At 39.0% G+C, this 27833-nt stretch overlaps 2 protein-coding genes, 1 non-coding gene and 1 pseudogene across 7 annotated transcripts; all 4 read right to left on the bottom strand.

Annotated features, from left to right (window-relative positions):
- Window positions 1-54: 54 nt before the first annotated feature.
- Window positions 55-11030, bottom strand: LOC113460947 (kiwellin-1-like; annotated as a pseudogene). The gene is made up of 3 exons (XR_016395778.1): window positions 10888-11030; window positions 4125-4168; window positions 55-1279 (listed from the first exon to the last, which is right to left on the bottom strand). The product of XR_016395778.1 is annotated as a kiwellin-1-like (transcript).
- On the bottom strand, window positions 4575-4655 carry TRNAL-AAG (transfer RNA leucine (anticodon AAG)). The gene has a single exon. It is a non-coding gene; the product is annotated as a tRNA-Leu (tRNA).
- On the bottom strand, window positions 6757-25846 carry LOC120105712 (beta-glucuronosyltransferase GlcAT14A-like). 2 transcript variants are annotated; one of them, XR_016395777.1, is made up of 5 exons: window positions 25235-25846; window positions 24020-24095; window positions 23795-23910; window positions 10888-14751; window positions 6757-8732 (listed from the first exon to the last, which is right to left on the bottom strand). XR_016395777.1 is itself a non-coding variant. In XM_039118430.3 (4 exons), exons 1-4 carry the CDS (start codon window positions 25737-25739, stop codon window positions 14237-14239), a joined length of 1212 nt encoding a protein of 403 aa, XP_038974358.3. In that variant the 5' UTR covers window positions 25740-25846; the 3' UTR covers window positions 10738-14236. The 2 variants fall into 2 exon arrangements, 1 of the variants encoding a protein (XP_038974358.3); XM_039118430.3 differs by lacking the exon at window positions 6757-8732 and having other exon boundaries at window positions 10738-14751.
- Window positions 15536-19743, bottom strand: LOC148699613 (uncharacterized). 3 transcript variants are annotated; one of them, XM_089923969.1, is made up of 3 exons: window positions 17108-19743; window positions 16944-17019; window positions 15536-16851 (listed from the first exon to the last, which is right to left on the bottom strand). In XM_089923969.1, exons 1-3 carry the CDS (start codon window positions 17192-17194, stop codon window positions 15827-15829), a joined length of 1188 nt encoding a protein of 395 aa, XP_089780095.1. In that variant the 5' UTR covers window positions 17195-19743; the 3' UTR covers window positions 15536-15826. The 3 variants fall into 2 exon arrangements, 1 of the variants encoding a protein (XP_089780095.1); XR_016395775.1 differs by having other exon boundaries at window positions 15536-17019.
- Window positions 25847-27833: the final 1987 nt, after the last annotated feature.

Raw genomic sequence — 27833 nt, 5'->3', positions numbered from 1 at the left:
GGTTCGAGAAAAAACTAGAAGATAACATTAGTACATAACATGTAAGCAGAGAACTTGGAAGGCAAACTGGACTATAGGCAACTATAGTCCTTCGGTTGCATATTGATATGATTTATTTAACATAGGGCAAACAAAGCCAGATAGTGACTTTGGAATTTATTATAGTTGCATAACATAGGCTTCTAATTCGAGATCATCTCTCATCATGCATCGGACCAAGTAATCTGAGAGTCCCCAATCTTCGAATCAGGGATCCCGAGAGCCTTCCACACTGCCCTTGATGCATCCACTATATTGTTCGGACATGGCGGCTGGAAATCGTGCTGGGCGTCGCAACTTTTACAGAATCACACTCATCAACAACTTTAGCCAGAACAGAGTTACCATTTGCGTTGATCCTGATGTTTTTGCCGCATCGGCTACCCTGATTGTACCATCCAGTTGAGAGGGCCACAACCCTCTCATTGTCGCTGTGGTATTGACCGTCGCACTCCGAAGGTCCACCACCGTCCCCACCTTTTTTGAAGCTGTTGATGGTCATCCTTGCACTGGTGGCTCCGGTCACCGGCGGCGAGCAAAGGTACTGATCGTACTTCTGTCCAGCCTTACAACACTCGGAGTCGTTCTCGGTGTTGCAGTGGCCAGCCTTGCCTACAAGTTGGCCACTCGGACTGCATGCTTCTGCAAGGGAGGTGAAGGGAAAGCAGCTGCCAAGACCAGAACTTGCTAGCAGCAGTGCTAGAAGAAAAGATGGTATATAGCTCATCACCATCTCTCAACTAAAACGCACAATGGTCTACTATGGTTCTCCCACAATGAGAGAAGTGGATGATGTCCTCAAGGATGTGTGGTGGTTGCTTATATAGATAAAATGCCAGAAGACTAGTGGAACAACTCGAGGCCTAGTAACTTCTGAGTTTGCAGGTACTTACCTGCGTGAAAGAAAGCTATACGAGTAGAAGTCATGACGCGTCCGTGGGGATGGGTTGGAAGATTGCTGTGGTAGGACCTGCGCACGCCAAAAACGACCAAACCCAGGTCACTGTGGCTAAAAGGCAAGTCATCGCACCATTGACGTTGCCGTACGTTCTAATGCTTCTAGAAGCAAGTCTGAACCAGATTTTCTTCGTCGTGATTCTCCTTCTCGCGTTCCCCATCGGTACCTTCATGCGTGATTTCCGCATCCCAGCCTAAACAGACTGGCGCTGACTTCAAAGACTGGCTAGTGGCGAGGGGGAAAACTCGGATATTCACGCCACCAAGCTTGCATGGGCTAGACCTAGATACATACATAAGTGTGACATTAGTGTTGGACTAGTTAAAAAAATGTAGGTCGAAAAAAAAAAAATTAGAAATAGTGCTTGAGATACCATGGTTTTCAAGAACTTTCGCCACCCTCATGCTGTTTGAAGGAGATGGAAATGGATAGAGATGTAGTGTTGAGCTAGAATAGAAAAGTGAGATATTGGACTACGGTAAAGGTATAACATTGGACTATGGTAAGGATGTAGCGCCAAACTACTATAAATAATCTTAGTTACGTCTACTCCTAAAATAAAAGATTTAAAATAAAGATAAAGATAAAAGGTAGTTTGATTGGATTGATTGTCGAAGGGTCTTAATATAAAATACAATTCTAATATTTATACTAGTATATAGTAACTGCCCTCCAACACAATAGTTCCACTCTGGCGATTGCTTTTTCCCCTTCCAATCTCTACTCCTGATGGTTCTGATAACTGCTGTCAATCGTCTTGCTACTATGTACGTACACAAGCACAATCATTCTACAAATATCGGGTCGATAATTATGTCTTATCGGCTTTTAACTTATCCATAGGCTGTATTGGCTCCCTCTTCACTCATTCGGTCTCTAATATAATTCTCTATTCTTGGAAATTTAAGACTGGTGTGATTATGTTGGTTTTCTACCGGCCAACGGTCAAGACTCGATCTTTTGGCCAGCTTATTCACATCATAGCCAAATTCTATCTGTTCGGTTTGAATTTCTGTCCTCAGTATGATTTCACACCAGAATTCTATTCAATCTTAACAAAAGTCATATGATTCTTACCTGCCTGAATTCTATCAAAACATAATCGACATGGTGCTTATTCATGGTCACCAGCTAGATTATTGAGATGAGATGTAAATATTCACCAAAGTTGACCAAGGGAATATGAGTAATATAGCTTTAACAGATGATGCAACACCCAAGAGCATTATTTTGCACTGCAGAAAATAATATATGGCCCTGGACTGTTGCCATGTTATCCGATCACCGAGATGGATGGATATCAAATAGAGTGCAGTATACAGCATGCAAAATGCGCTGTATGGTATCCAACGTTTGGTCTATTTGATAGCCGTCTGTCTCTGTGATTAGATAATGTCACAGTCACTATGATTGCACCAATTTTTGTGGTGCAAATCATGCACCACTTTTTGTGGTGCAAATCATGCACCGTTGGAGCATCCGAACTCAATGGAGGTGGCCATTTTGGAAGTGGTGACAGTTTCCACACATAGTGATAAAGAGATGGCCGTCGGACTACACTCAAGGATGGCAATCAGACAGCATATGCTGGTATTTGCCTGAAGAAGGCTGCGGATCGGTGCCAGTGGCATCACGGCAAGTCCATGCCACCGTCCTGGAAAAACTTTTGTCCTGTTAATGTCAGCGACTTTGACTGGGACTCGCAAGCTCCTGTCCCAGCAACGCCATGGTCGCCTTAGTTTCCTGCCGTGGACGGCGTTGGGGTTCCCAAAGTCAAGGATCGGTGACAATTGTAGTAGACTATGTTCTCAAAAATAAGAAAGAAGAAGATATTAGGCCATGTTAATTGGTGCTTAATTTGTGAGGAACACAGAATATGTGTCGAGCCACAAGTAGATTTATCACACCCTTTGGTAATTACCAAAAAGGTAGATCAATTTGTTATGGATGATGAGCATGTGGCTTGATTTATCGTCGCTCTCATCATCATAAGATTCTAGTATATATATATATATATATATATATATTGTTAGAGTTTTAATTAAAAAATAATAATTTTTTTCTTATTTTCTAAATTTTAGTTGTTTTAAATGCTTTAAAATATATTTTTTTGTTGTAGTTTTTTTCAAAAAAGTTGCGGCTTTTTGGAAGAAAATGTTGGTTTTCGAAAAAATACGATGTTTTCGAAAAATAATGTATCTTCAGAAACTATCGCGTCTCTTTAGTTATCCAGACAGAGCCTATAAATGGGCTTTGAGTTTAGCATCTTGAAAAACTCAATCCACTCTCTGCTCTCTTCTCTGTTTCCTTTGCATGATGAGAGAGATTGAGAGAGAAAATCTTTTTCTTCTTCTTTTTTGATTTTTTTTCCTATTCTTTTTTCACCATCTGAATGAATCGGTCAAGTCAAGCATCTCCAGCAATCGGACTTGTTAGAGAAAGATCGAGTTACGACGGGTTATTAAAAATTCGTACTTTTCTAATCCTTTATCCTTGGTTTATTCACAAACCTAATAGCACCAAGGTAAGCAAGAATAGATTTAAATCCAAGTCATGGTTGTCTGGATTTTTTTTTTGAAAAAAAAAGGGGCCAAATAGAATGGTAATTTGTCTCATGAACAACCGTGACAGATGGGGTTGACGGATGGTTGTCTGGATTCTTTTTTTCCTATTCTTTTTTCACCATCTGAATGAATCGGTCAAGTCAAGCATCTCCAGCAATCGGACTTGTTAGAGAAAGATCGAGTTACGACGGGTTATTAAAAATTCGTACTTTTCTAATCCTTTATCCTTGGTTTATTCACAAACCTAATAGCACCAAGGTAAGCAAGAATAGATTTAAATCCAAGTCATGGTTGTCTGGATTTTTTTTTTGAAAAAAAAAGGGGCCAAATAGAATGGTAATTTGTCTCATGAACAACCGTGACAGATGGGGTTGACGGATGGTTGTCTGGATTCTTTTCTTGGTGGTGCATATTTAAGGCTTCTTGAATAATTCTGCCCCAGGATCTAAATATAACATGGATGACATACATAAATTTAAAATATCCAATATGTATTTACTATGCCCCCAATACATAAATTTTAAATAACTAGCATGTATTCATTTAAAATACATCATACTTACATATATAGGGCCTAAGTTGTCGAGGATCCTTAAAATGCGCAACACTGCACCAAAAAAAAAAACATAAATCAACTTTGTCCTACAAAATCAATAATTAGATAATTTTTTCCGCAAAATTCATGAATTTTGCAGCATGATTGATAGTAGACTTTGTTTGACTATTGACTAAGTAATTTTTGAGTAATCTGCCACCATCATCCTATGGGATTCAAAGGATTATTTAACATTCTCATAGGGAAATATAATAAAACAATTAAATTTGAGCAACCAATGGTCTAAAGGGGTATTAAACCTATCCATTAAGGAAAATAATTTAATAATTTTGAGTAATTTATTTTTCCTGTCCAAGAGAAATAAAATAATTGTTTTGAGCAAAATTAAATAAAAAAATTAAACAATTTTGCGTAATTTTTACATAAAATGGATTAAATAAAACATTAGGATATTATATGTTGAGAGTGGGATTTGAACCCACGCCCTTTCGGACCAGAACCTTAATCTGGCGCCTTAGACCAACTCGGCCATCTCAACGTTTGCGGACATGGTAACGTTTACACGTATTATGTTAGACCTTTAATTATCTATTTCCTCCTCAAGCCAACTATAAAGTTTCCAGGTACAAGCTCTACCTAGATATGTTATAGGCCATTTATGTTAGGAAAATGCTACCAATCTTTGTTTGATTATATTGTTAGCTTTATATATTGATGTGGTACTAGTGATGTAAGGGTATAGTTTGGATCAGGCTCAACTTGAACCCATCTTGCTCGAACTATTTATTGGGTAGGGTTGGGCTGAAGTTTTACAAATTTAGGTTGGGCTTGGATCAAGAAATTCCAAATTGATCTCAAGTAAGGTTGGATAAAGATTGACTTTGAACTCGATCCTAACCCAGCCCTTACCCAACTTGATCTAACCCAGCTAACTAAATAACTTATATAGATAAAATACTTATCTATCTTTAGTCTTATCACATCATGTTAGTTTATCATCAAAATTGATAAATGGTTGTGGCCTCGATCCACCAAAAATACTCCAAAATGCCCCAAATTTTTCTCTATCCTAAAAAATTTATTTTTTTTCTGAAGGAATCTTAAAAATTTTATTTAATCCAATATAATTTAATTAACATGGTACAACTTAATATGACCAACTCAGCTTGATGTAACTTACCGAAGTTGTAGCCTTATAGTGAGGTACATCATCATCGAACTACAAGTGTTAATATAATCCGGTGATTCAAAAAGATCACCAGATTCAATGTGGAACACTTTAGCTACTATGGTAGGACAAGATAAATTCGGAGCAAGAACTACCACATCAAAAAGTCAAATCATATATCAAACTTTCGGAGGCCATAACTTGATTATAGGATTCTCGATTGATATAATCTTTTTTTTAAAATTGGATAACTTTTTGAGATCTACAATGAAACACCCCATCCTAAAGAAGGAGGCACATCTAGTAATCATGACTAAATTTCATCATTGGATTCTGAAATAGGATGGTCAAACCAATCTTTTTTTAAAAAAAATTAATCGAGCATATATTTCAATCCAGAAAGAATTAGGTCAAGCGATAGAAGACAAACTTTATGTAGAATGTTAGCTTTTTGATGTTTATTTTTATTAGTCATATCTATTTTAGAAAAATTAGGCCCTGTTTGGGGGAGCTGTTAGTAGTAGAGCTTTTAGAAGTAGAACTGTTTGAAGCAGAGCGTTTATAAAAAGCTGTTTGCTGTTTGGTAACTACATTTCTAAAGTATTGTGGCACTTTAACATATGTTTGGTAAACAAACTAAGAAAGTACTTTTATGTGACAAAATGACCATAAAGGATATTACTAGTATTATATAACAGAGCATAAAAAGATATAATATGTATTAATACATAAATATATGATATAGTATAATATTAATGTAATATAATATAATATTATTATAATATAGTAATATAACATTATGTATTATAGAATAATAATTTAATATAATATTAAATTATTTAAATAACATATCAATGTATTATGATATAATGTAATATAATATTATATTTATAGTATAATGCAATAATAAATATATAAAATATTATAATTATTAGTGTAAATTAATTTTTTATCCTTCTAATGACCATTTACCTCGCTAACAAATAGAGAGAAAGGAAGAAGAAGATTGAGAGGGAAAGGGAGAAAAGAAAAGGCAGGATAAGGGTTTTGGAGAAAAAAGTGTGATTTAAATGGAGGTATTTTGATCCCAAAAACAGCTTCCCGACAAAGCTGAAAACAACATTTTCGGAAAGCTCCAAATTGGAGCTTCTCCCCAAAAGCTGTTTCAGCTTTCTAAAATTTAACCAAACACTATTTTTTATCTAAAAGTACTTTTGGAGGGCCAGAAAGTACTTTTTGGCCCTCCGAAAGCGCCCCCAAATAGAGCCTTAGTCCTATTCGAAGTAGAAGAGAAATCCAACCTGAATTATGCAAAGCCAGGTCTCACTATTATAAATATAGGCTATGCATCTTAGTTTATTAACCAATAATGAAAGAAAGAGAGATCCAAACTGTACTTTTGTTAATTTCTCTTTTTTATTTTTTTGTGATATTTCAGTGATCAGGTTGAGAAAATTCTTCCTTCTTTCCGATTAGATCATCTGCACACCTATGCCAACTTGAACCCACAAGCTTATGGGCCAAATGTGGGTCCAATATAAACCTATGCAAGTTTTTGCATCCAAACTTTGGTTTACTATAAGTTCATTTGACATGAACTCAACCAATTAATTGAGCATATGTCATTTTCGGATATAGATTTAATTTTTATGAACCCAATCCAACCTATTACAAGACCTAATTTGGAACTAATATTTTCACCTCCTATTACTTTTATCTTTATATTTGTAATATTATTGTAAAAAAATAGTTATACTTTTAGGGCTATGTAATTAATTAATGGTTATACTAAAGAGATTGGGCTTTCCAAATAACAGTACCTTAATTAAATCTTAGAGTTCGTTATGATCTGTCCAAACTATTTGGACCTAGATATTATCCTTACCTAGTCTAACCTAGAGACCACCCTTAGACCCTAACTCGATCCAATTCTTTCATAGGTAGGATTTAAGTTAATTGTATATTTGCACCCAACGTTGGATCCAACTCTGGTTGAGATGTACTTGAATTCAAGAATCAATGTAAATCACTCGAAAATGCTTTAAGTCAAATCAGTTATATTGGATACATTTGCTAAGTTTGGATCCTTTTGCGGTGCATGTTTTGTACCATAGACAATACATCCCTCAGTTGTCATCCCATTGCAGAGATGAATGACTATCAAATATGGTGTGTCATGCAAAAGATTATAGGGTTTTTGACAGACCACAGCCTTCACGACAGAATAATGTGGTGGCAATCAAGAGCTATATGGCCTTTTGTGGTGCAAAATTGCATTGCTAAGGAATCCTAACTTTGTCTTTGCTAACTGTTCCAGCTTAAAGGGAGATCCTCTATGGTGCATCTTTTGTACTGTAAAGGGTTCTACATGCATTGATTGCTACCATGTCACCCATCTACAAAATAGAGAGTTCTTGGACAATCTCTCAATCAAGCACATTTGGCTAACTATCCACATATTTGGCATCCTGACTTGATGAAGTCAACCACCAAAATGAGTGTGAGCCTTCTATTTCTAAGATGGATGACATGGCAATCCATGCATGCACAGCTCTCTGTGGTGTAAAAAATGCACGGTAGTGGATCCAAACTCATGTTGGCTTTTATCTAGCGAACCGGTATATGTTCTATGAAGGAATTTTCTCTTAGAACCATCATTCTGAGCCGGTTGAGTTGGCTCAAAATATGATTTCTCTACCTTATGTCCTCTACCTCTTCTTTGCCATTGTTTTCTTCTGCCCTTTCCTCTTCTTCCATGGAAGCGGAGAGTCATTCCATTCTTGAGTCTAATCGATGTCATATAGTACAATATCATCATGTGTCTTCTCTCCTATGCCCTGGCTCTAAAACTCATCTAAAAGACGACTCTATTGTCGTTGGCCTCAATGTACTTTGTGCGTTAATAGCCATGGTCAAATGGTGTCGTTGGCCTCATCACATACTTAACAATGGTGTTAGATCTGTAGGTCACAATAGACGTCTATCTTCTTGTTAGGGTTGTGCATGGAGAGGGCGAGTTCGAGAATCCTTTGAGAGGAGTGGTAGGGGGGTAGAGAGGTTGAAAACAAAGGTGAGGTGGAGGAGATGACAAAGGCATAGGGAGGCCATGGCAGAGGTGATAAGAGTGGCAAAGGTGAGGAGGTGAAGCACCGTCTGATCTAGACTGGTTGGGTAGCAAGACTAGTTGCCAATCCACAGAACAGGGATGGATGGGGGAGAAACAAGCATGGAGAACAAGAGTTGGAGGAGCTGAAACTGTGTTCCGACCTAGTTCAACTATCGAGAGAGAAGAAATCATAGAGGATCCAAACTCGAGGCACCCCTGCTATGTATCTTAAACGGAAGGCAAGGAGAGAAAAGAAAAGCAATTTCTAATTGAAGGTGACAAGTCTATTTGTTTTTTTGCCAGAGTTGCAAACTTGCAAGCTTATTTACCTTCTCTCCCTTCTGAAAAAGAAGCAACATATTTGTTATTGCGTATTGGCTTTTCATTTTCATTCGCTTACAAAAAAATCATCTAGTTTTTTTAGAAAGAATGAAGATATATACCATTCAATCACAAGATTTAGTAAGGCCGAAATAACACAAGATACATGCCGCTCAGTCTCGCTGCTTCAACTGTGAAACAAATAGGATCCAAACTAACAGGGAGATGCAGTGCTTCAAGATTATAGACACGCTGATTATGAAGTTCGAAATTGCTACAATGCTTCTTTATAAATTTTTTTATCAAAAATAGAGATTAATCCTGGCCATTGATTGTTAGACCCGGATCGGCCATGAGAGCAGGAAGGAGACCGAGTTGGCCAAGTTGGACTTGTAGAGCGAATGGTCGAGGGAGAGTGCTCATGGAACTCATAGATAAGGAGGTGGTCGATGCTGGAGATGTAGTATCCAAGGATGCGGGTGAGGTGGGTGCGGCCGAGGCGGCCGAGGGTCTCCTTCTCGGCAAGGAACATGCGGAAGCCATGGAAGGTCTTGCAGAGAAAAGCTGCCGTCGGGGATGATGCCGTCAGCAGCGAAGCCCTTCGTAGCAGCGGCGAGCTCTTTGAGGGAGATGCGGTCGAGGGAGGACTCGGAGGCATCCCCGTCGGTGATGGTGGTGAGCTCTTTGAGGGAGATGTGGTCGAGGGAGGGGTCGAAGTAGGTGCTCTCGTCGGCAGCGACGGAGGCAGACAGGGGAGAGTGAAGGGAGAGGGACGGCGCACATGGAGCCAAGGATCGGAGGCGGGATTTGGGGGTGCAGGGCAGAGGAGGAGGAGGATGAGGAAGAAGAAGAGGGAGATGACGAAGAAGGCGGCTGATTGAGGGAGGGGTCGAACGAGGTGCTCTCGTCGGCGGAGATGGAATCGGACGGGACCTGGCGAGGAGGGAGGGGTGGCACAGGCGGAGCCAAGGATCGGAGGCTGGACTTGGGGGCACAGGGGGCAGAAGAGAAGGATGAAGGCCAAGAGGGAAACTTGGAAGGAGGTGGCCAATAATGACCCCTGAAAGCTACGCAAAGTTTATTTATATTCTATTAAACTATATTATTTATTTATAACTATAATAAATAAATAAAAAATTTATATTATAAAAAAAGAATATATATATATATATATATATAAAGATATAAGATTATATAAACGAATATAAAATAAAGATATATAAAATATTATAATGTTTATTTATATAACATATATATATATATATTATGATATAACTTGTAAGTTATTTTATTATAAATTTATAAATATAAATAAAAAGAACAATATATAATATATATAGTATAAAAATATAAAAATATATATAAGCATTTTTAAAAAAATGATCAAAAAATTAATTTAAATAATGATTCGAAATGGATATTCCAATAATAAAATACCCTACTTCTTTTATTTAGTACGAAAGATTTATTCTCCCAAGCCGGGCCAGGCCCGTATTTATATAGATAAAAATTATCCATGCAATTCTTGAACATTAACTAGTAAATTTTGTCTAAATTACGGTATTACCATCTATACTTAGACTCGCAATTTGTTATAGCCGGTTATCTTTAAACAAATAATCAGATCGTTTGTAATCAATCAAATGATAAATAATATTTTTGAAAGTACCTTAGAAAATTTTGAGCAAGCTATCATGATAACTTGGTTCAAGTAAATAATTTTATAAAGTCTCGTGCCAGCTCAAGAATTAATCGGGTCTAAGGTCTAATTCTGATAAAGACTATAAATGAAGAAATTATATCTTAGATCATATGCATCATACATCGGTACACCATATCAATCATATATGCTCGTCTATATAGGCTTCATCCATGAAGTATTCATCTTGGTAACTGCTATATAAAAATTAGCATATGATTGGCATGGTGCACGACCACACACGATGTAAATATAATTTTTCGGCAGCAGCCAGCTGAGCTCATTGCCTTCCGCGGTATTTAGTAAAAGCCATGGAGCAAATCATATGTTAGTACTCTGACAAACAGGGGGTTGCCCATTAAAATTAAACAGGAAAAAGAGCCACATTAAACCGAGTTGGATTCCAACTCATGGACTACGAAAATTTAATCAGGTCCCGATTGAGATCTCAACAGTATCAGACTTGGATTATATACCTTCTCTCCTAGTCGTGGGAGTCGACACCACGGCAGTGGAAGGCCCGGCAGGGGCGACCTGAGAACACACGGGCACCGTCCGATTGCAGCAATCGAGGGACGAGATTGCGATGAAGGACCCGAGCTCATGTGGTCGCAGGTCGTTCCTGTTGGAACTTCCCCCCAATCTCGTTATCCTCCCTTGCCTTTCTTTCATTTCGCTTTGGATGAATTGGTGTATTACTTGCTTCTATTTATACACTCCAATTCTATTGGGTCCTTTGTACTTTCAGGTCTCCACTTGTACTGAAAGAAAACCGCTAAATAAGAGGGAGTACAGCTTATAGTACCGGTCATTGTTAGCCACTGTACTACTTCTACTACCACCTCTTTGCATGTCAAATAAGAAGGCTATTTTTATTTTGCCATTCACCTCCAGATTGAGAATTTGATGGTGCAGATTGGCTGTGAAAGCAATATCTTACTGGTCCAGATCTATCCACAAGATTCTGTGGCTGTGATTAAGATGCTAGGAGAGAACATGTAGTTGTAGGACTCCCGGTTGACTGTGTTTGATGTTCTCAAAATATAAACTAGCCGTAAATGGTACAACCTACTTTTAGGAATTAAAGAAAAAATACTTACTCTAGGATTGGATTTCTTGCCAACTATGTTTCCGGAGCCCAATAAAAACAAGAAAAATGTTTCGTACCTTGCCTATTATAACTTATCTGATAAAATAAGAAAGTTTCAATAAATTTCGATGAGCTAAATATGATTAGAAAGAGGAGCAACATTTTGAGAGCCAAATTTTACCTTGGTCTGTTTTATGGTATATTTGATTGTGGAATAATTTTAGAAAGAGATAAATGGAATTTATTTACATATTGTTGAAGAGCTAGTACTTATTCCAGGAGATAGAAGGTTTTATTTGTTTGAGGAATGAGTGCATAGGATACCATTCTAAGGATCGTTTGTTTGGACGTAATCTAGCATGGAAAATGAGTTTTATATCAGATTATTATTTTTAGCATGGAAAAAAAAAATGAAATAAATGATAGGTCTTAACATTTATTTTACTGAGAGAGAGAGAGTAAAATAAATATCATTAAAGAGGCAGTATTTTTTTCTACGCTAAATTATGGAGTGAAGGTAGTCTGAATTTATCATTGTTTGATTGAAATGCCCCCATTTTTTATTGAAACTCACAAATGCCCTTTTTTTTTTAATTTAGCCAATCATACTAAGTTCCAACTCAACAAAAAACATAAGCTGAACATTTTAGATAAATCTCTTTTATTAGACAGACCAAGTACTCATATAAATATAGTTCAATATTTGAAATGACCCGACAACCTTCATTTAAGTGGGCCATAAATGCCTAATAAATGGGATGAACAAAAAAAATCATTACTTGAATTATTTATCCAAAAATATTATTGAAAATTATGTAGGATTACTTAGGAATCTTTTCCGGTACCACTTTTTCAAATATTTTTTTCACCAACTAAATGTGTTTAAATTTTTTTTCTCTGCCATTATTTTTCTAGGTAAATAATTCTCAAGAATTGTCTGCTTATCCTATAATTTGACATACCCCTAGCCCAACCAAGTGAACTCAAATTCTTTATCATAAGGATAAAGCTATTCTTACAGTCCAATATACATTTACAGAAAAGATACGGGCACAAAAAGTAATTAGATATGATAATTTTTTCTTATCATGTGATATGAATATTTTTCGACCAACATAGTAATAAATTTATGACGTAGAATGCCCTCTTATCCCCTTAAAATAAGCCTATTCTTGGCGCCGATTTTTAATGTCTTGAAAGATATTCCTTTTTTTTTTTTTTGCTAAAATTGAAAGATATTCCTTCAAGGATTTGTTTGGATATTACTGCAAGAATATGCCATGTTGACCTATCCAATTCCTAATTAAATGTCACCATGGGCTTGTTGGTCTACAAGAAGCAAAAAAATTCCATCTTTTGTTTCTTCCCACAAAATTTGAACTGGGAGCCCAATCCAATTCAATAGAAAATTCAGTCCGATCCCATTGCTCAAAATCCTTATAGAGGGGGACTTGTCCCCAACTCTTCATCATCTTCGAATTGAATAGCTGATAGCCTAACAGCGGCCACCCAATGATGGGCAGATGCTGGCTCAAGTTCTCAGGCACAGAGTTCTCCATGACTTTGTAAACCAACCAAAGGCTACCCACAGTTGTCAACCAAAAAAAAAAAAATGTGGCTTTCTTTTTTTCATTTTTTTGGTCAGGCATATAGGATGATTTCAATGATAGAATTTCCCAAAAAATTGATGAATATATTCAAGTTGACTTATCCATCCTCTTCAAAAACAACAAAATCATCAGATATCACCTATTTCTTTTCTCATGTAAATGATGATAATGCTAATGCAAATCAAATCCATGATCCTTCTAAAATGAGTTTTCATCATGTAGTTTGTGTGAATTCAAAATCAATGGAAGAATAAAGATGAGAGAGATTAAAAAAAGAAAACGGGGTCAAAAACCTGAAAATGTAGCTTTTGATGATCTAGACTTTTTGGGCGGCATTTCGCCTCCCTTACCATCAAAAAAGATGATCTAGAGCTGCCTTAAAGAAACCAAAAGCTATATGCAAAGTAGTTCCTGTAAGTTAGAAGTAGCTCCAAACCCTCCTACATCTAAACCTCAAGGGTCAGCTCCTTGATCTAATTTTCTGAAGCTTATTCCTTCTCAGGCCTCATTGGTTTTAAATAAGACCAATCAATACGAGAATTACTTGATTAAGACATCATAATAAAACTAAAAATGTGTCACCAAATAATATACTAACTGATCCTCTGATATAAACACACTGACCAATTGGAAGTCTAAACAAAAATCATCAATTTCAGTTGCTCATAGTTCATAAAGGAAGGTTACAATGCTGGTCACTCAATGCACCGTGAACAATTGAACATTATGATGTTTAGAAACCTTTGGTACAAGGATTTCCTGTTACCTTGCAAGACCCATTAAGAACTAATAACATCCAACCTCAAACAATTCTACGCTAAAGAATAAACTGATGCAAACATGAAAATTGGCTATGCATAACTCTTGTTCCTAATTTGATCTACTATTGGACTAACAAAATATGCCCACCACAGTCATCTTGGTTTACCGACAGGTTAAGCATGAAACAAAACAGAGGCGGTAGAGGGAAATATATTTGAATGATGGTTAAGAGTACCTAACAAGATACTAACGGAACATCATAAATCAACAGCACTATAAGAGCTAATAACAGTGCAATAAGACCTAAAAACAAGAATTAGTTAATAAAATTTTCTAGAAGCAGGTGTACCTTGAATTACATGGTTAGTCCCATACACATTGACGTGAATGGAAAGTCCCAGTCGAGAGCAGCTGTGTGATGAAGCGTGCAAGCCTCATGGCTCCAGGACCTGGGCTCAAAACATCTGCGCTACCCCAGATCATGCATGGGTCACCATGGCCTTTACCCAGACACCAGCCTCCTGGAACTATCTTGCCGGGATCACGATTCAAGACCTCCTGATCGATGTGGTTAAGAATATGATCATCTTTGGCGAACCTCCTACCAAAGGCTGCACCACTCTGAGTCATATTCTCCAAGTCATTCAGAGTCAGTGCACGGGGTTCCTCTTTTGGGGGCATGTCCCATTTTACATAGCGTAGATTGTGGTTAACAATAGTCCTATTAAATTCAGGGGAGTTGCAGAGGACAGTCTGGAAGTAGTTTGTGTGCGATGAAGGCATGTTTGCATAGTACATAAGAAGAGCACGCGGTAAATTCTCAGTACCCAAGATGCAGTACTCCACAAATTTCCGACTTAAGATTACAGAAGCAGAACCTGCACCAACAGTATGCTGCTTAGCATCTTAGCATCTCCGCTCCATCAGTTTGACAACTAATCAGTATATCACATTCACCAACTTAACACCACCATCCCCCCGCCAACCCACTGGAAAGGAAAAGAATTATACAGTTGACACAAATGAAATGACATAATATTGTATAATACTCCCTTGTAATATAAAACCATAACCATAATCATTTATTCTTATTTTTACTATTTCTTTGCCCACCATTGTTCGAAGGGCTAACTCTGGTGCTAGTATAAGTTTCTTTCAGATCATTTTATAACTCCCATCTGTGTTAGATTAGGCATGCGCAAGCCAGACTGTCATGTCCAGCTTCAAGAATTTATGTCAAATATGTTACATCAGATAATTGACAAATACTTTAATGCTTTACAGATTCTTGGTGCAGCTTTTAGAGAATGCTGGAAAGTTGACCTGTCCCAATAATGAGTTTGCCCCATGATAATGACAGTAGAAGTAAATATTTGTCCTCTTTAAGAATCGGTTTATTATCATTTTTTGTGTATCATAATTAAGAAGTTTCATTGAGCAAATACAAATAATACATTCTAATGTTTTATTTCATATAATATGTTAGAAATAAATGTACAGTTAAAACTATTTTCCCTTCGTGTCAACATACCTCTTTGTCTCATGTTGTCAAGAAAGATGCTTACATACATAGATACGTACATACATATAATTAATATATATATATATATATATATATATACACATATCAAGGTCCGCCGTACCGGTCCGGATCGGCGTACCGGTGGCCGGCCGGACCGGTACCGTACCGGCCGTTACCGCGAGCCAGACTTTTTTTTTTTTTAATGTTGTCTCTATTGGATCTTAAATTAAGTGAAAATTGATGTTTTTTTATTACTTTTTTCATGATTTTTGATATTTTCATATTTAAATTTAGGGTTGAAATTTGAAACATATATGATGCATGATTGCATGTTATGTTTTCCTCCCGTTCCAAATGATAAAATCATACACATAAAATATCTTCAAATTAAGATACAATCATTTACATACATTTAAAGTACTCTAGGATATCTAAAATCGGGACGAGTGCCGATGGCTCTCGTAGATATCTGGATCATAAGTATAATCAGGAGGAGGCAAATCAACCCAATCAGAAGGAACGCGCGCCAGGTTATAAGAACTGTCGGATCTCTCGCTCACGCTCTGGCTCTGAGAGGTGTCCTCTGATTGTGTAGGGGCCCATCCAAATATAGCGGAAGCAAAATCCATTGCACCATATTCATATTCGTCAGGCTGAGGCTGTGGATAATAGAATCCGTATCCATATGTTGTCGGATCTGCAGTCGTATCCTGTCTTCCTGAACGACCTCGAGGAGCCCGTCTTCTATATCCAATAATATCCTCACGAAATCTATCAGGTGGTCGACCGTGGTCCGTATCCTGTGTAGCACCCATAAATTGGGACTCACCGGTGAAATAAAGACCACCCTCCGGCTGTGTCTCATGAGTACCATACTGTCCTCCGCTCCCTCCATGGCTAGAAGATCCATCACCACCAGAACCTTCATCGCTGCTAGTCCAAGTCTCTTCCTCGACACTCTCCATTGGGATTCTTTGTTTTTCTTTCCTGGCCCTCTCTGTCTGGCTCCCCTGTGCCTGCGGCTGATCAGCTCTGGGAGTGCGTGGAATATTGCGCTCAGCCCATTGCTCTGGATCGACCCCAGCTTCGGTGGCTATGAAGGTAGCTGGTCGTGGAGGCGATCCTGGCTCGTCAAGCTCGGGCTCCTGCTGCTGGCCTACAAGCCAGCCGAGTAGTGGATCATCGTCATCAGCGGTGAAAGACCCGTAAATCGGATCTGTATACTTGAGCTCCACTTCCTCCTGGATGCACTTTAGCCTCAACCGCAAATTGTAATGCACATAAACAAGGTCGTTGAGGCGCTTTTGCGTCAAACGGTTTCTTTGTTTGCTGTGGATAAGGGCAAAGGTGGACCAATTGCGCTCACATCCACTAGAGGAGACTGTTTGGGAGAGGATCCGGATAGCTATCCGCTTTAGATTTCTCGCGGATCCGCCAAAATGCACCCACCATTCAGCTGCAAAAATATTTATGAAAATTACATATATGATAGTTCCATAATAGTAACTAAGTAACACCAGGTGAATGTTTTCCTGATGTGTCACGTACCTGGATTCATATTGTGTTTGCTGACGACAGCCGCTCGTTGGCCAAAACTGTAGCTGCCCTCTCTAAATAATTTGCTCTGTGAAAAATAAGCATAAGAAAACCATGTTAATAATTGAAGATGCTGATATACTTACACATGCTGGTAATTACTAAATCATAATTACCTCTTCAAGACATAGGGCCGCTTTTTCTGGATCTGCCTCCATCTTGTAAATCACATTACGCAAAGCATCCAGAAGTGTTTCATCCATACCAATTCCATCTATGCTGTACTGAAACCGGGGGTTTAGGTAGTATGCTGCACATATACGAGACTATCTTAGCATAATTATATAATTATATCCATCACTATAATTGTCACTATAATTATATCTTAGTTTACCTGCTAAATGTAATTTCGTACCCATTTGCGCTCCCCACCGTTGCTCAATGATGTTGATGTATGACCGGCCATGTGCTGGATCTGCCTCCATAATCTGATCCTTTGCCTTGACCATCATGTGATACAAAAACCCCATCTGGGGGTAGATCTCGCTATCTACGGCCCGCAGCACTTCATATAATGGTTTGATAGCCTTGACTATTGTAGTAGCCCACTGCCAGAATGGCTGTCTCGTCACCAAGTCTTCTATCTTGCCCCCTTCAGTGACGGCATAAGAATATCTACTATCATACCACTCGGGACTGGCAAACATCTGACGTAGGGCTCCTCTCTTCTCGAGTATGCTATCAAGTGCGATGAAGTTGGTAGCAAACCGTGTGACTCCTGGTCTCAGAATCTCTCCCCCTGCATACTTTCTCATCAATGAAAGAACCCAGTTATGGTTATAAATATACCTCGTAATGCGTTGGGCTGTCTCCACCGTTTATTGCACCCTACGAATCTTTCCAATGTCCATCAACATAAGATCGATACAATGTGCAGCACATGGGGTCCAGAAAATATGTGGCCGCCGCTCCATCAAGACCTGCCCGGCAGCCTTATATTGCGGCCCATTATCAGTGACGACCTGCACGACATTCTCCTCTCCTACCAGATCAATCACATCCTCCATAAGTTTTAGCATGTACGAGGTGTTGTGCACATAAGCCGAAGCATCAATCGACTTGTGGAAGAAGGTCTTAGCATCACAGTATGTCAGGAAGTTGATGATGCTCCGCCTGGTCGGACCGGTCCAACCATCGCACATGATGGTTAGTCCATATATGGGCCACTTGCTCTTGTAGGAGTCAATCCAATTCTCCAGCTCCTCCTTATTGTTGTCAAGAAGCTCACCGTATATATCCTTCGGGCCTGGAGGAGCTACACCGGGACCGGCAGCTTGTATGGCGGCAATGGCAGACCTGTAGTATGTATTGTCTGCCACATTCGCTGGGATGTGGCTGAAGTGAAACCAGGATCCAATAGCTCGCCACATAGTTTTTTTCTTATCCTTCATCCACATTGTGTCTACCCTCTGCTGCCTTGAATCTCTACTGGGGAGAGCATGCGGATCTACATCATGAATTGTCGCTCCTTCTGGAATTCCTCTAGATGACTTCTTTCGGCTACCAAAACTACCCAGCATAGATGCAATCCGGCCACGTTCTTTGCCGACGCCCTTCCTTACTGAAGTTGTCCTCAAAAACTCTGGATCTTGTCTAGTGCTTCGAGAACCGCCGCCCGACTCGTATGCAGAGGGCCCAAATCGAGCCCTATGCCTGGCCACCTCCTCCTGCTGCCACTGATCATCCAGGCTTGCATGCATGGCCGCCTGAATATCTGCCTCCTCCTCATCTAGATCCTCGACCTCCTCTGGCTCCCTAGAGTGATAGGAAGGTGGCTCTGCCGCTTGGCGATCGACCTCCGCCCTCTTCTTGGAAGCCATCTCCTTCGCTTCTTTGGCCTCAGCGAGATTCTGCCTCATCAGCACACGAATCTCGTTAGGACAATTTCGGCACGTAGCAACCTCACCGAAATTTTCGGCTAAGTGTTGCTTCAACCTGGTTACCCCTCCTCCCTTGAAAACCTTGTCGCAAAACTTGCATTGAAACTGGTGTCGTTGCCCCTCACTTCCAAGTCTTCGCCCATAAGACCAGCCAATATCACGCTTTGCAGGGTTCGTTTTTCTTGATGGCTCCATTTCTATCATAAAAGGACAACTTATCAAAAAATTAAGCTAATAAAGTAAATTTTTGCATTATCTTATTATTTAAGTAATTTATAAACTATTTTTTTTAAGTAAATTATTAACAAAATTAATGAAATAATATAGGATAAAAAAACCGCACCTTAAATAGTCTCCGCTGGATTTTTTGGGCAGGACCTCCTCCTCAATTTGTGGGCTATCTCTCAAATCTTTCCGTCTCTGATTACTCTTTAGAGACTCACTCCTGGATTTTAGAACCTCAATTTGTTTGGAGTCTGGACAGAGCCTCGTTCGGTTTTTATAACCGAACGAGAGGCTTAAGAAGTGGCCGAGACTCTCGGCCACTTCGTGCTGTTAATCCAAGATTAACAGAAAAGAAGTGGCCTTTCGGCCACTTCTTTCGTTGATTTGATGGGAAAGAAGTGGCCGGAGGCCACTTCCTTTGTTTTTTTATGGGAAGGAGTGGCCGGAGGCCACTTCCTTTCCCATTAAAAAAAAAAAAAAGCTGTGGCCTGTCGGCCACAGCATCTTTTTTTTTTTTTTGAAAGAAGTGGCCCGTTGGCCACTTCCTTCTTAAAACCACGCGCGGCGCGTGTTTATTGAAACCACGCGCCACGCGGTGGTTTTAGGAACCACAGCGTGAGGCGCTGGGGTTCCCAAAAAAAAAAAAAAAAAACATTTTTTTTTGGAAAGAAGTGGCCCGTGGGCCACTTCTCCCTTAAAACCACGCGCGGCGGTTTTAAAAGCCACAGCGCTTCGCGCTGTGGTTTCTTAAAAAAAAAAAACCGTACCGGTGCGAACCGGCCGGTACGGGGTCCGAACCGGCCGGTACGAGGTCCGTACCGGCCGGTTCGCACCGGTTTTCATCTGTTTTCGGTACCGGTCAAGGATCGGACCGGTTTGTACCGGCCCGTACCGGCCGTTTCGGGCCGGTACGGCATTCCTTGATACATATATATATATGTATGTATGTATGTATGTATGTATGTATGTATGCATATGAATATACGCATGTGTGTGTATGTATGTATTTATGTATATAATCTGAGCCTTTCTATCTTGCCAAAAAATTATCACAAATTCAAGCACCCCTTCTAATTAGGATCTTCTTAGATCTTCAACATATATGCCAATATGACCTTAATCAAGGTATAAAAAATCGATGTTTGTTTCGATTTCGGCTGGCTCCATGACGTTTCAATTTCAGCAGTTTCAGAAGTTTCCCTCGAAGTTTTAGAATTTTGGTCAAGAAAATAAAATTCAAAAAATTAAAAGAATTAAAGAAAAATCAAAGAAACTAAGAAAAGTTATACACAATAATCTAGAGTATGTTATATAGTTCTTTGAAGTTTTGACACTTTTAGGCTAACATTGATATTGCACATTGGTGAATATAGTCAATGTCATGCATATCGGTATTTCATACTATGCATATTATATATATTATTTATTTCTTGAATGTTGTTATTTAAAAATTCATTGTATTTAGCAATTATGAAACTTTTTAATGCCCAGTGCATTCAAATATTTTTCCTTCATTTTCTAGTAGAAATCACAAACAAATTTAATTCTGGCATTGTTTTATCATTGTTTAGAACTAATTGGCTATGTAATCAAATACATGTAGTTATAGAATGTTAAATGTAGGTAATTATGTTAAGTTTATTATGTAATACAATTTGTGTATGCACGCCCAATAAAAATAGGGGAACTCTATTCCATTTCATTGTTCAAGAACAACTGAAAATGAACGTTAGACAAGTATGGCATCTACTAAAATACTGAATATAGTAATGCCACCGATTGTACCAACTTACATATGTCTCTCCTTAACAATTTGTATTAGTGAAAGAAATTCAAATTTCCGTACTTGTCTGATGATAAATGCAAAACAAAAATAAAAAAAGAAATAAGGATCCCCATTGAGGATTAGATCTTGCTACCTGTCCCCCCTTTCACAGAAAGTTTTATATGAAAAAAGATATTATTCCTATAAAATGTCTCATAGTTGTTCAAGTAAGTCCTTATAAAGTGTAAGGCTCATTTTGCAGTTCTTGGCTCATTAAACATCATGTTTATAATCTACTCTTACTTCTACTCAAGAAAAAGAAATCAAATCCATCAAAAATTAATATTATATGCAAACAGATAAAAAAATGATAGTAAATACTAAGAAACATAAAAGAGCATTTATGATTAGTTTCAGTCAGTTTGTCCGAAACCATTGAAACAGGACTAAAATCGAAATTTGCAGAAACCCGAAACTGGGATTCAATTTCGATTTGGTCTTGGCTGAAATCAATTAGTTATGGCTGAAACATATCGGCTTTGGCCGAAACTTAAAACCATGACCTTAACTAGCTCTCTATCATTGTGTCCTCGACTATTGCAACCCCCACAACTCTTTTCATATATATGAAGACTTCACCTTTAAATCTATTTTCTCTCCAGCAATATGCTTACAAACCTTCTTGAAACCTAGGATATTCGAACAGTAAACAAATCTTTTTCAAGCATATCTAACTCAAATCCATGATCAGAACCACTAGTTGCAACTCGGATTATCCTATCCAATCACCTTAATTTCCAAACTTCCTGGTTGATCCTAGTGTCAAATTTTTCCTATTTCCAGAAATGAATTATACAAGATTTTGAACTCCAAATAACCACCTAACATTAAATGTTCCACTTTAGTAGTCAACATGGATACTGTAGAAATATCCAGGTGCATTGCCCACCTTGCACTCAGCCATTACTAGTGGTATATAACATTAAATGAAGTGTACTGGCACTTTTACTAAAGTGTAAACAACTGTCTTTTCTTTTACTTTGATATCAAGGGAGATGAAATATTTCCTTTCCAATCATAAGCAATGCTAAAGGTCAACTTAATCTAGAGACCAACATCCTAAAATACTAATATTCATTTATATATTTATAATTTTTTGGCGGTATAGGAAAGTCTTTGTTTTAGGTTCTTAAAAATGTCAGACATTTTCATGTATTCAGACAAATGGGACACATTGCCTTAGTCATCAAACAAAAAATTATAAAACCAGTCAGTATAACAAGTAGGATCTACAAGACTGGTCAAGCAGATGAAAATAAATATTAGAAAAGTCAAAGCTAAGCTTAAGAAACCAAAGTGCCTTTGCTGAGAGAATAACGAAAAACTAGTTGCTTTCTTGTTAATTTGGAAGAGAATATATGCTCATGCTAGCCTTTTGCCCCCTAGTTATTAACTATTTCACTCTGATGCTCATCAACCTGCAACTGTCAACCACATTCTTCCACAATAGTTACCTTCTATCAGATTCAACATAAGAGAAAGGAAGAAATATCTACATTCAAGCATATAAACCCTATAAAAAGAAGCTTAATTAGATAGAATAAAAGACCCTACCATACTTAATGGCACTGGCTTCAGATCATACAGGGATCTAACCTATATACAGTTGTTATGATAAGAAAGGAGCTCAGAAATAATGTAACAAATAATCTATATTGGCATTGAAACTCTTTTGCTTCAGTCAAGGGGTTACTCTTCAAGTTTCTTCTAGACCTTAAATAATTTCTATTATTCGATGATCCCATCTTCCCTCTTCCTATTACTTTGGTGATGTTGATTTTTATTATACAATGGAAAACATAAGGTTTATTTGCAAGACTGAGGGTGGATAGAAAAAACTCTTCTACTTCATCAGTATAGCAGCTTTGTCTTCTATGAGGGAAACCTTGTTGAATTGTTGAACTCTATTCCTTATTCTTACTACTCTATTCTCTTCGACTGGTTTCTTGCCTCTCCATTTCTTCTGTAGGCATGGACTTTCATAAAGGCCAAGGATTACAATAGTTATGGTGTTTCACTTGCATATCATTTCTTTTGTTGCCTTGTATATCATTTCTTTTGTTGCCCCTCCACATCAATTTAATATGGTCTTTGTTTTCACAACCCTCTTCTGTCTAATTTACTGCTAGCCTTTGCCAATTCAAAGTTCATGGAAATCAATCTATTGGAGAAAACAGCCACAACATTCAAGCAAATACTTTAAAATTGTCATTCTTAACCCATACTACAATGGACAACTATTTTGCTATCAGAAATGCATGATATCATCAGGTAAAACATAATCAGTACAAATGTTAGAAACATTGCATAATTTTCTTGGCAGAACTCGAATTAAATGTTTATAACTGTCAGAAGAAAATTCAAGAGTTTTAAATTACATATCTATTTGCACCAATATTTTTAATATGAAAACTGAGCACTTTGAAAATTTTTGATCTTAGCTAACTTAAAATAAATTGGAAAACCAATTTTTCAAATGGTCTGCCATGGAGGAAAACATACTCATTGCTGACTGTTAGAGTTTTCTTTTAAAAAAACTTTGTGAAACTACAACATATTGACTACAGACTGCTAACAAAATACTTTATAGCGGTTAGAATGTATCGAGCTAATTAAATCTCTCTTTTTTCACAAATAATTCATCGCCTTCATATTATTAATATGAAAAAAGTGGTGCATATCTAATATCTTAGTTCTATTTGTGTAAACTGAAATTTATCCACATCACTATGACATGAATTCTGCCAATAAATTTTAAAGTGATAGAGTCACGTACAATTGCAAAGATTAGGCATCGGATGCTTCCAGATAAAATTGCATGCTTAACAAAAAAAATATAGTTAACATATCAAGTGTAATAAACCAATAACAACCTGTGAATAACCTGTAGGCATTTGGCAAATCACGCTTCTGTGTAGCATAAAACACATCAGTTCTGGCTGAGAGATAAAGACCAGGATCAACAATAATTGGTTTTATTCGTCGCAACCTATTATACGAAGCACTTGTTAAGCTAATGATAACAAATTAAAATCATGCAGAATGCTTGATATTGGAAGAGAGGGGAAAAGGACAAAGTAAGATTCAAATGACCATACTCTTTCCAACCAATATAACTCGAATGCTGAACAAAGCTGAGATCCTTGGGTAAGAAAGAGAAAACATGAAGAAGATCTGCAAAATAATAAACACCGGGTCAAATATTTTAAAAAAAAATCTGGTCAAATAGCCCAACCGCCTGAGTGGCAGATATACGTGTTTAGAGATACTTTAGATATTGCAGGTTATGAACTTAGTAGATCTTCCTTCTAAACAAACAATTCTTTAAAAAAGTTGGCTAACTGACTAATTACAAACCATATGTCACCATATGGCAAGTGCAAGTGACATAGCTGTTTCAACATTAAGGGCCTGTTTGTAATCCTGCAGCAATGGGCCTGTTGGCCCACCCTGCCTAAAATCTTTTAGAGGCCCGTTGAAGTCCCAGCCTGTGGGCTTGTTAGCCTGCAAGAAGAAAAAATAACCCATGGAGGTCCTTTTTACCTTTTCCATGCTCAAACGGGCTTCCCAGTCGGCAAATCCAGCAGGAAATTCAGCCCAAATCCTGTTGGATTATCCAAACAGGTGCTAAGAAGTTTTTCCTGTCTTTGAATGCCCTACTGCCTTTCCACAAGGCAAAGTAGGAGGGATTGGAGAGGCCATTGATCCTGCCATCCCAAAATTTCCAAAATTCAAAAAATACTATCTATAGATTTGTATGTGGCATAAACTTGTGTGGTTCAAATTTCAATTACACAAGCATACAGATAATCCCCCAATGTACCATTGCAAGTGTATTTTCCTCCACATTCACGATATCCATATCAGAGACACCATAGATGGACATCCCTAATGGGTCATTGTATCACCAATCTAAAAGATGAAGAAGATTTAAAAGAAGAAGAGAAATAATCGCAAAATAAAATCAGCATCAACATAACTTCTTGCTCAAAAGAGAAACAATTAACATTGGTGCATAGAGCTTCTTTCAGCGATCCGTTTTTTCCCCTCCTCAAGTCCAACAAAAGGTAGTATTATTCAAAGGTAAAGAACCGGAAACTTTAACAGACACAATCATTATCACATTTCCATTTCACCAAAAGAAAATTGTACCAATGGAGTTGTTTCAGTGACCTAGCACTCCACCCAAGAATTGAACTCTCAGTCCACAAACTCCCCATCAAAATATGATCTTGATTTGAAAAATTCGATCGTTTTGCAGCTAAAAAACAACTCCAATTCTATGGAAGGAAGCATAGGTAGACGGATGTTACCATCCTGAGTGACGAGAGGGTAATCGGAGGCATCGAGATTGATGAACCAGTCCCAATTAGGTGCGAGGCGGAGCAGAATGGCGGCGCCGTGGAGGATGGCGGCGAGAGCGGAGGAGCCGCGGGTATTGGCGAAGTCGGCCTTGCCGATGACGTGAACGTTGCGGGTGGATCGGAAGGCCGGGGCGGCCCGGACAGCGCGGGCAAGGCGGTCGCGCTGGGCCTGGGGGGCAGCGCCGTCGAGGTGGAGCAGGTAGAGGTTCCTGGGGTGGTAGGCGGCGCGGAGGAGGCGGAGGAGGCGGTCGGAGTCGCCGGCGGTGCCGGAGAGGAGGTAGGCGAGGGAGGGAGGAGGCGAGGAGGAGGATAGGAGCGCGGCGGAGGATCGGAGCTGGGGGGCGGGGGAGGAGGAGGAGTAGGTGAGGACGAGGAGGAGGGCGAGGAGGGCGATGACGAGAACACAAAAGCGGTGACGGGACTCCTTGGGGGCCGGCGGAGGAGCCGACTGCATTTTTTTTTCCCTTCCCTCTTTTATCTCCGCTCCTTTCGGCAGGAAGTGTTCAAGTGCACTTACGGTGGCTTCTTTTTCTGTGCGTTCGTCGCTCGTCTAGCAAGTGAAGCTAGCATTCGAAATGGGTGGTAGTCGTGATTGGCAAATTGCAGCCGTCCATCCTTTTTGTTTGATTGTTTCCGGTAGGAGATTGAGGAGATTAAAATCCAAGTAGTTGGGAGCGTGTCTTATGTGGGTGTAAATGTCGGTGCCTTTATGTCTCTGTGTTTTTTTAAAAATATATATATCGGAATTGGTAACTTACTCTTTATTATCGTAGATTATCAATCTACCTATTTTTTATTGGACAAAAAATACCCTTACTTTTTATAACTCTTAAGAATATTTTATGTTTTTTTATAACCTCACATTAACTCATCCTCTTAACCCCCCAATTAATGTTTCATCCTCTTTCTCTCTCTCATACACACACACACATATATATATATATATATATATATACACATGCATATAGATGTATCTATATGTATATACATACATATAGATATATGTATATATAGATAGATATATGTATGTATATATACGTACGTATATGCATGTATATATATATATGTATATGTATACATACATACAGACATACACACACATATAAATATATACCCGATAGAGAAAGAAAGAGAGAGAGAGAGTATTATTTGGGGGGTTGAGAGGGTGAGTTAATGTGGAATTGTAAAAAAACATAAAATACCCTTAAGAATTATAAAAAGTAAGGCCATTTTTTGTCCAATGAAAAATGGGTAGATTGATAACCTTAAGAGAGTAGGTTATCAATCTCCATGGTAGGTTATCAATCTACCCATTTTTCATTGGACAAAAAATGGCCTTATTTTTTATAACTCTTAAAGGTATTTTATGTCTTTTTACCATATTAACTCACCCTCTCAACCCCCTAATTAATGGTCTCTCTCTCATATACATACATATAGATGTATATGTATGTATATACATATTTAGATGTATATATATGTACATATACATATACATATACATATAGATGTATGTATATATATAGATAGGGTTTTTTTTGTCTAAGAAAAAATAGGTAGATTGATAACCTACTGTTGCTGGTGGTCCAAACCGAGAACGATTGGCACAGCGATGTGAACGGGGTTCCCTTTGAGTTGCTTTGGTTGCGCTCCGCCCTCCGCCGTGAAACCTGCAAGCAAGCCTCGCACCACCACCGGGGTAGTGGGGGCCCTCCGACGATCAAGTCAGAGGAGATCGAAGGAGAAGGAGAAGGAGAAGGTAGCAGGTGAGATGATACTCTGGAAGATATATCTTACCCTCCCCCTTCCCCCCCAGCCTCATATATATCAGGCTGGGGGGTTTTTCCGGGGATTCGTCATCGTGTGGCACGATGGGGCTGCCACTGACATGGCCGTTACAGGGCGTCGTGGGGCAGCGCTGGCTACAGCCATGGCAGGGCATAGTGGAGCTCCGCTTTGTACGGCTGTTACAGGGGATCGTGGGGCAGCGCCGGATACGGCCGTTGCAGGGAGTAGTGGAGCAGGGGGCCGCGGCGTGCCTCAGAGGAACAGTCTGTTGTTGTCGAGAGATTGCCGACTCGGGGTCGGATTGCTGGATCAAGGGGCAGCCGACTCGGGGTCGGGCTGCGGAGCCGAAGATATCCGACCCGAGGTCGGATTGCTGGATCAAGGGGCAGCCGACTCGGGGTCGGGCTGCGGAGCCGAAGATATCCGACCCGAGGTCGGATTGCTGGATCAAGGGGCAGCCGTAGTCTTCCTGGGCGCGCGTGCCGGTCACGTGAGGCATGGTGGCTAAGTTCCCCCGTAACAGTAGCCCCCCACTCCCGAGCCTGGAACCAGGAGGAGAACGGGTGAAGGGAGTGATGCTTCGAGATTGCCGCCATCCCTCGGAAAGGCGCGCGCGCTCCGAGCTTCCCGCCTTCTTTATGGCGTATGGCAGTTGTCGGTGATCTGGCGGTCTGCGGATTTCGGCGGACATCCTTCCTTAATGGCGTCGATTCGCCTTTGGGGCGCGAACAAACTTTCGGCAGCCAGGCGTCCTCTGGCG

The sequence above is a fragment of the Phoenix dactylifera genome, chromosome 6, assembly GCF_051530095.1.
Source record: "Phoenix dactylifera cultivar Ajwa chromosome 6, Ajwa_hap1_PhDact_Kaust_v1.1, whole genome shotgun sequence".
Classification (NCBI taxonomy): Eukaryota; Viridiplantae; Streptophyta; class Magnoliopsida; order Arecales; family Arecaceae; genus Phoenix; species Phoenix dactylifera.
Note: the sequence above shows the minus strand (reverse complement) of the source record. Positions and strands in the feature narration are given on the sequence as shown.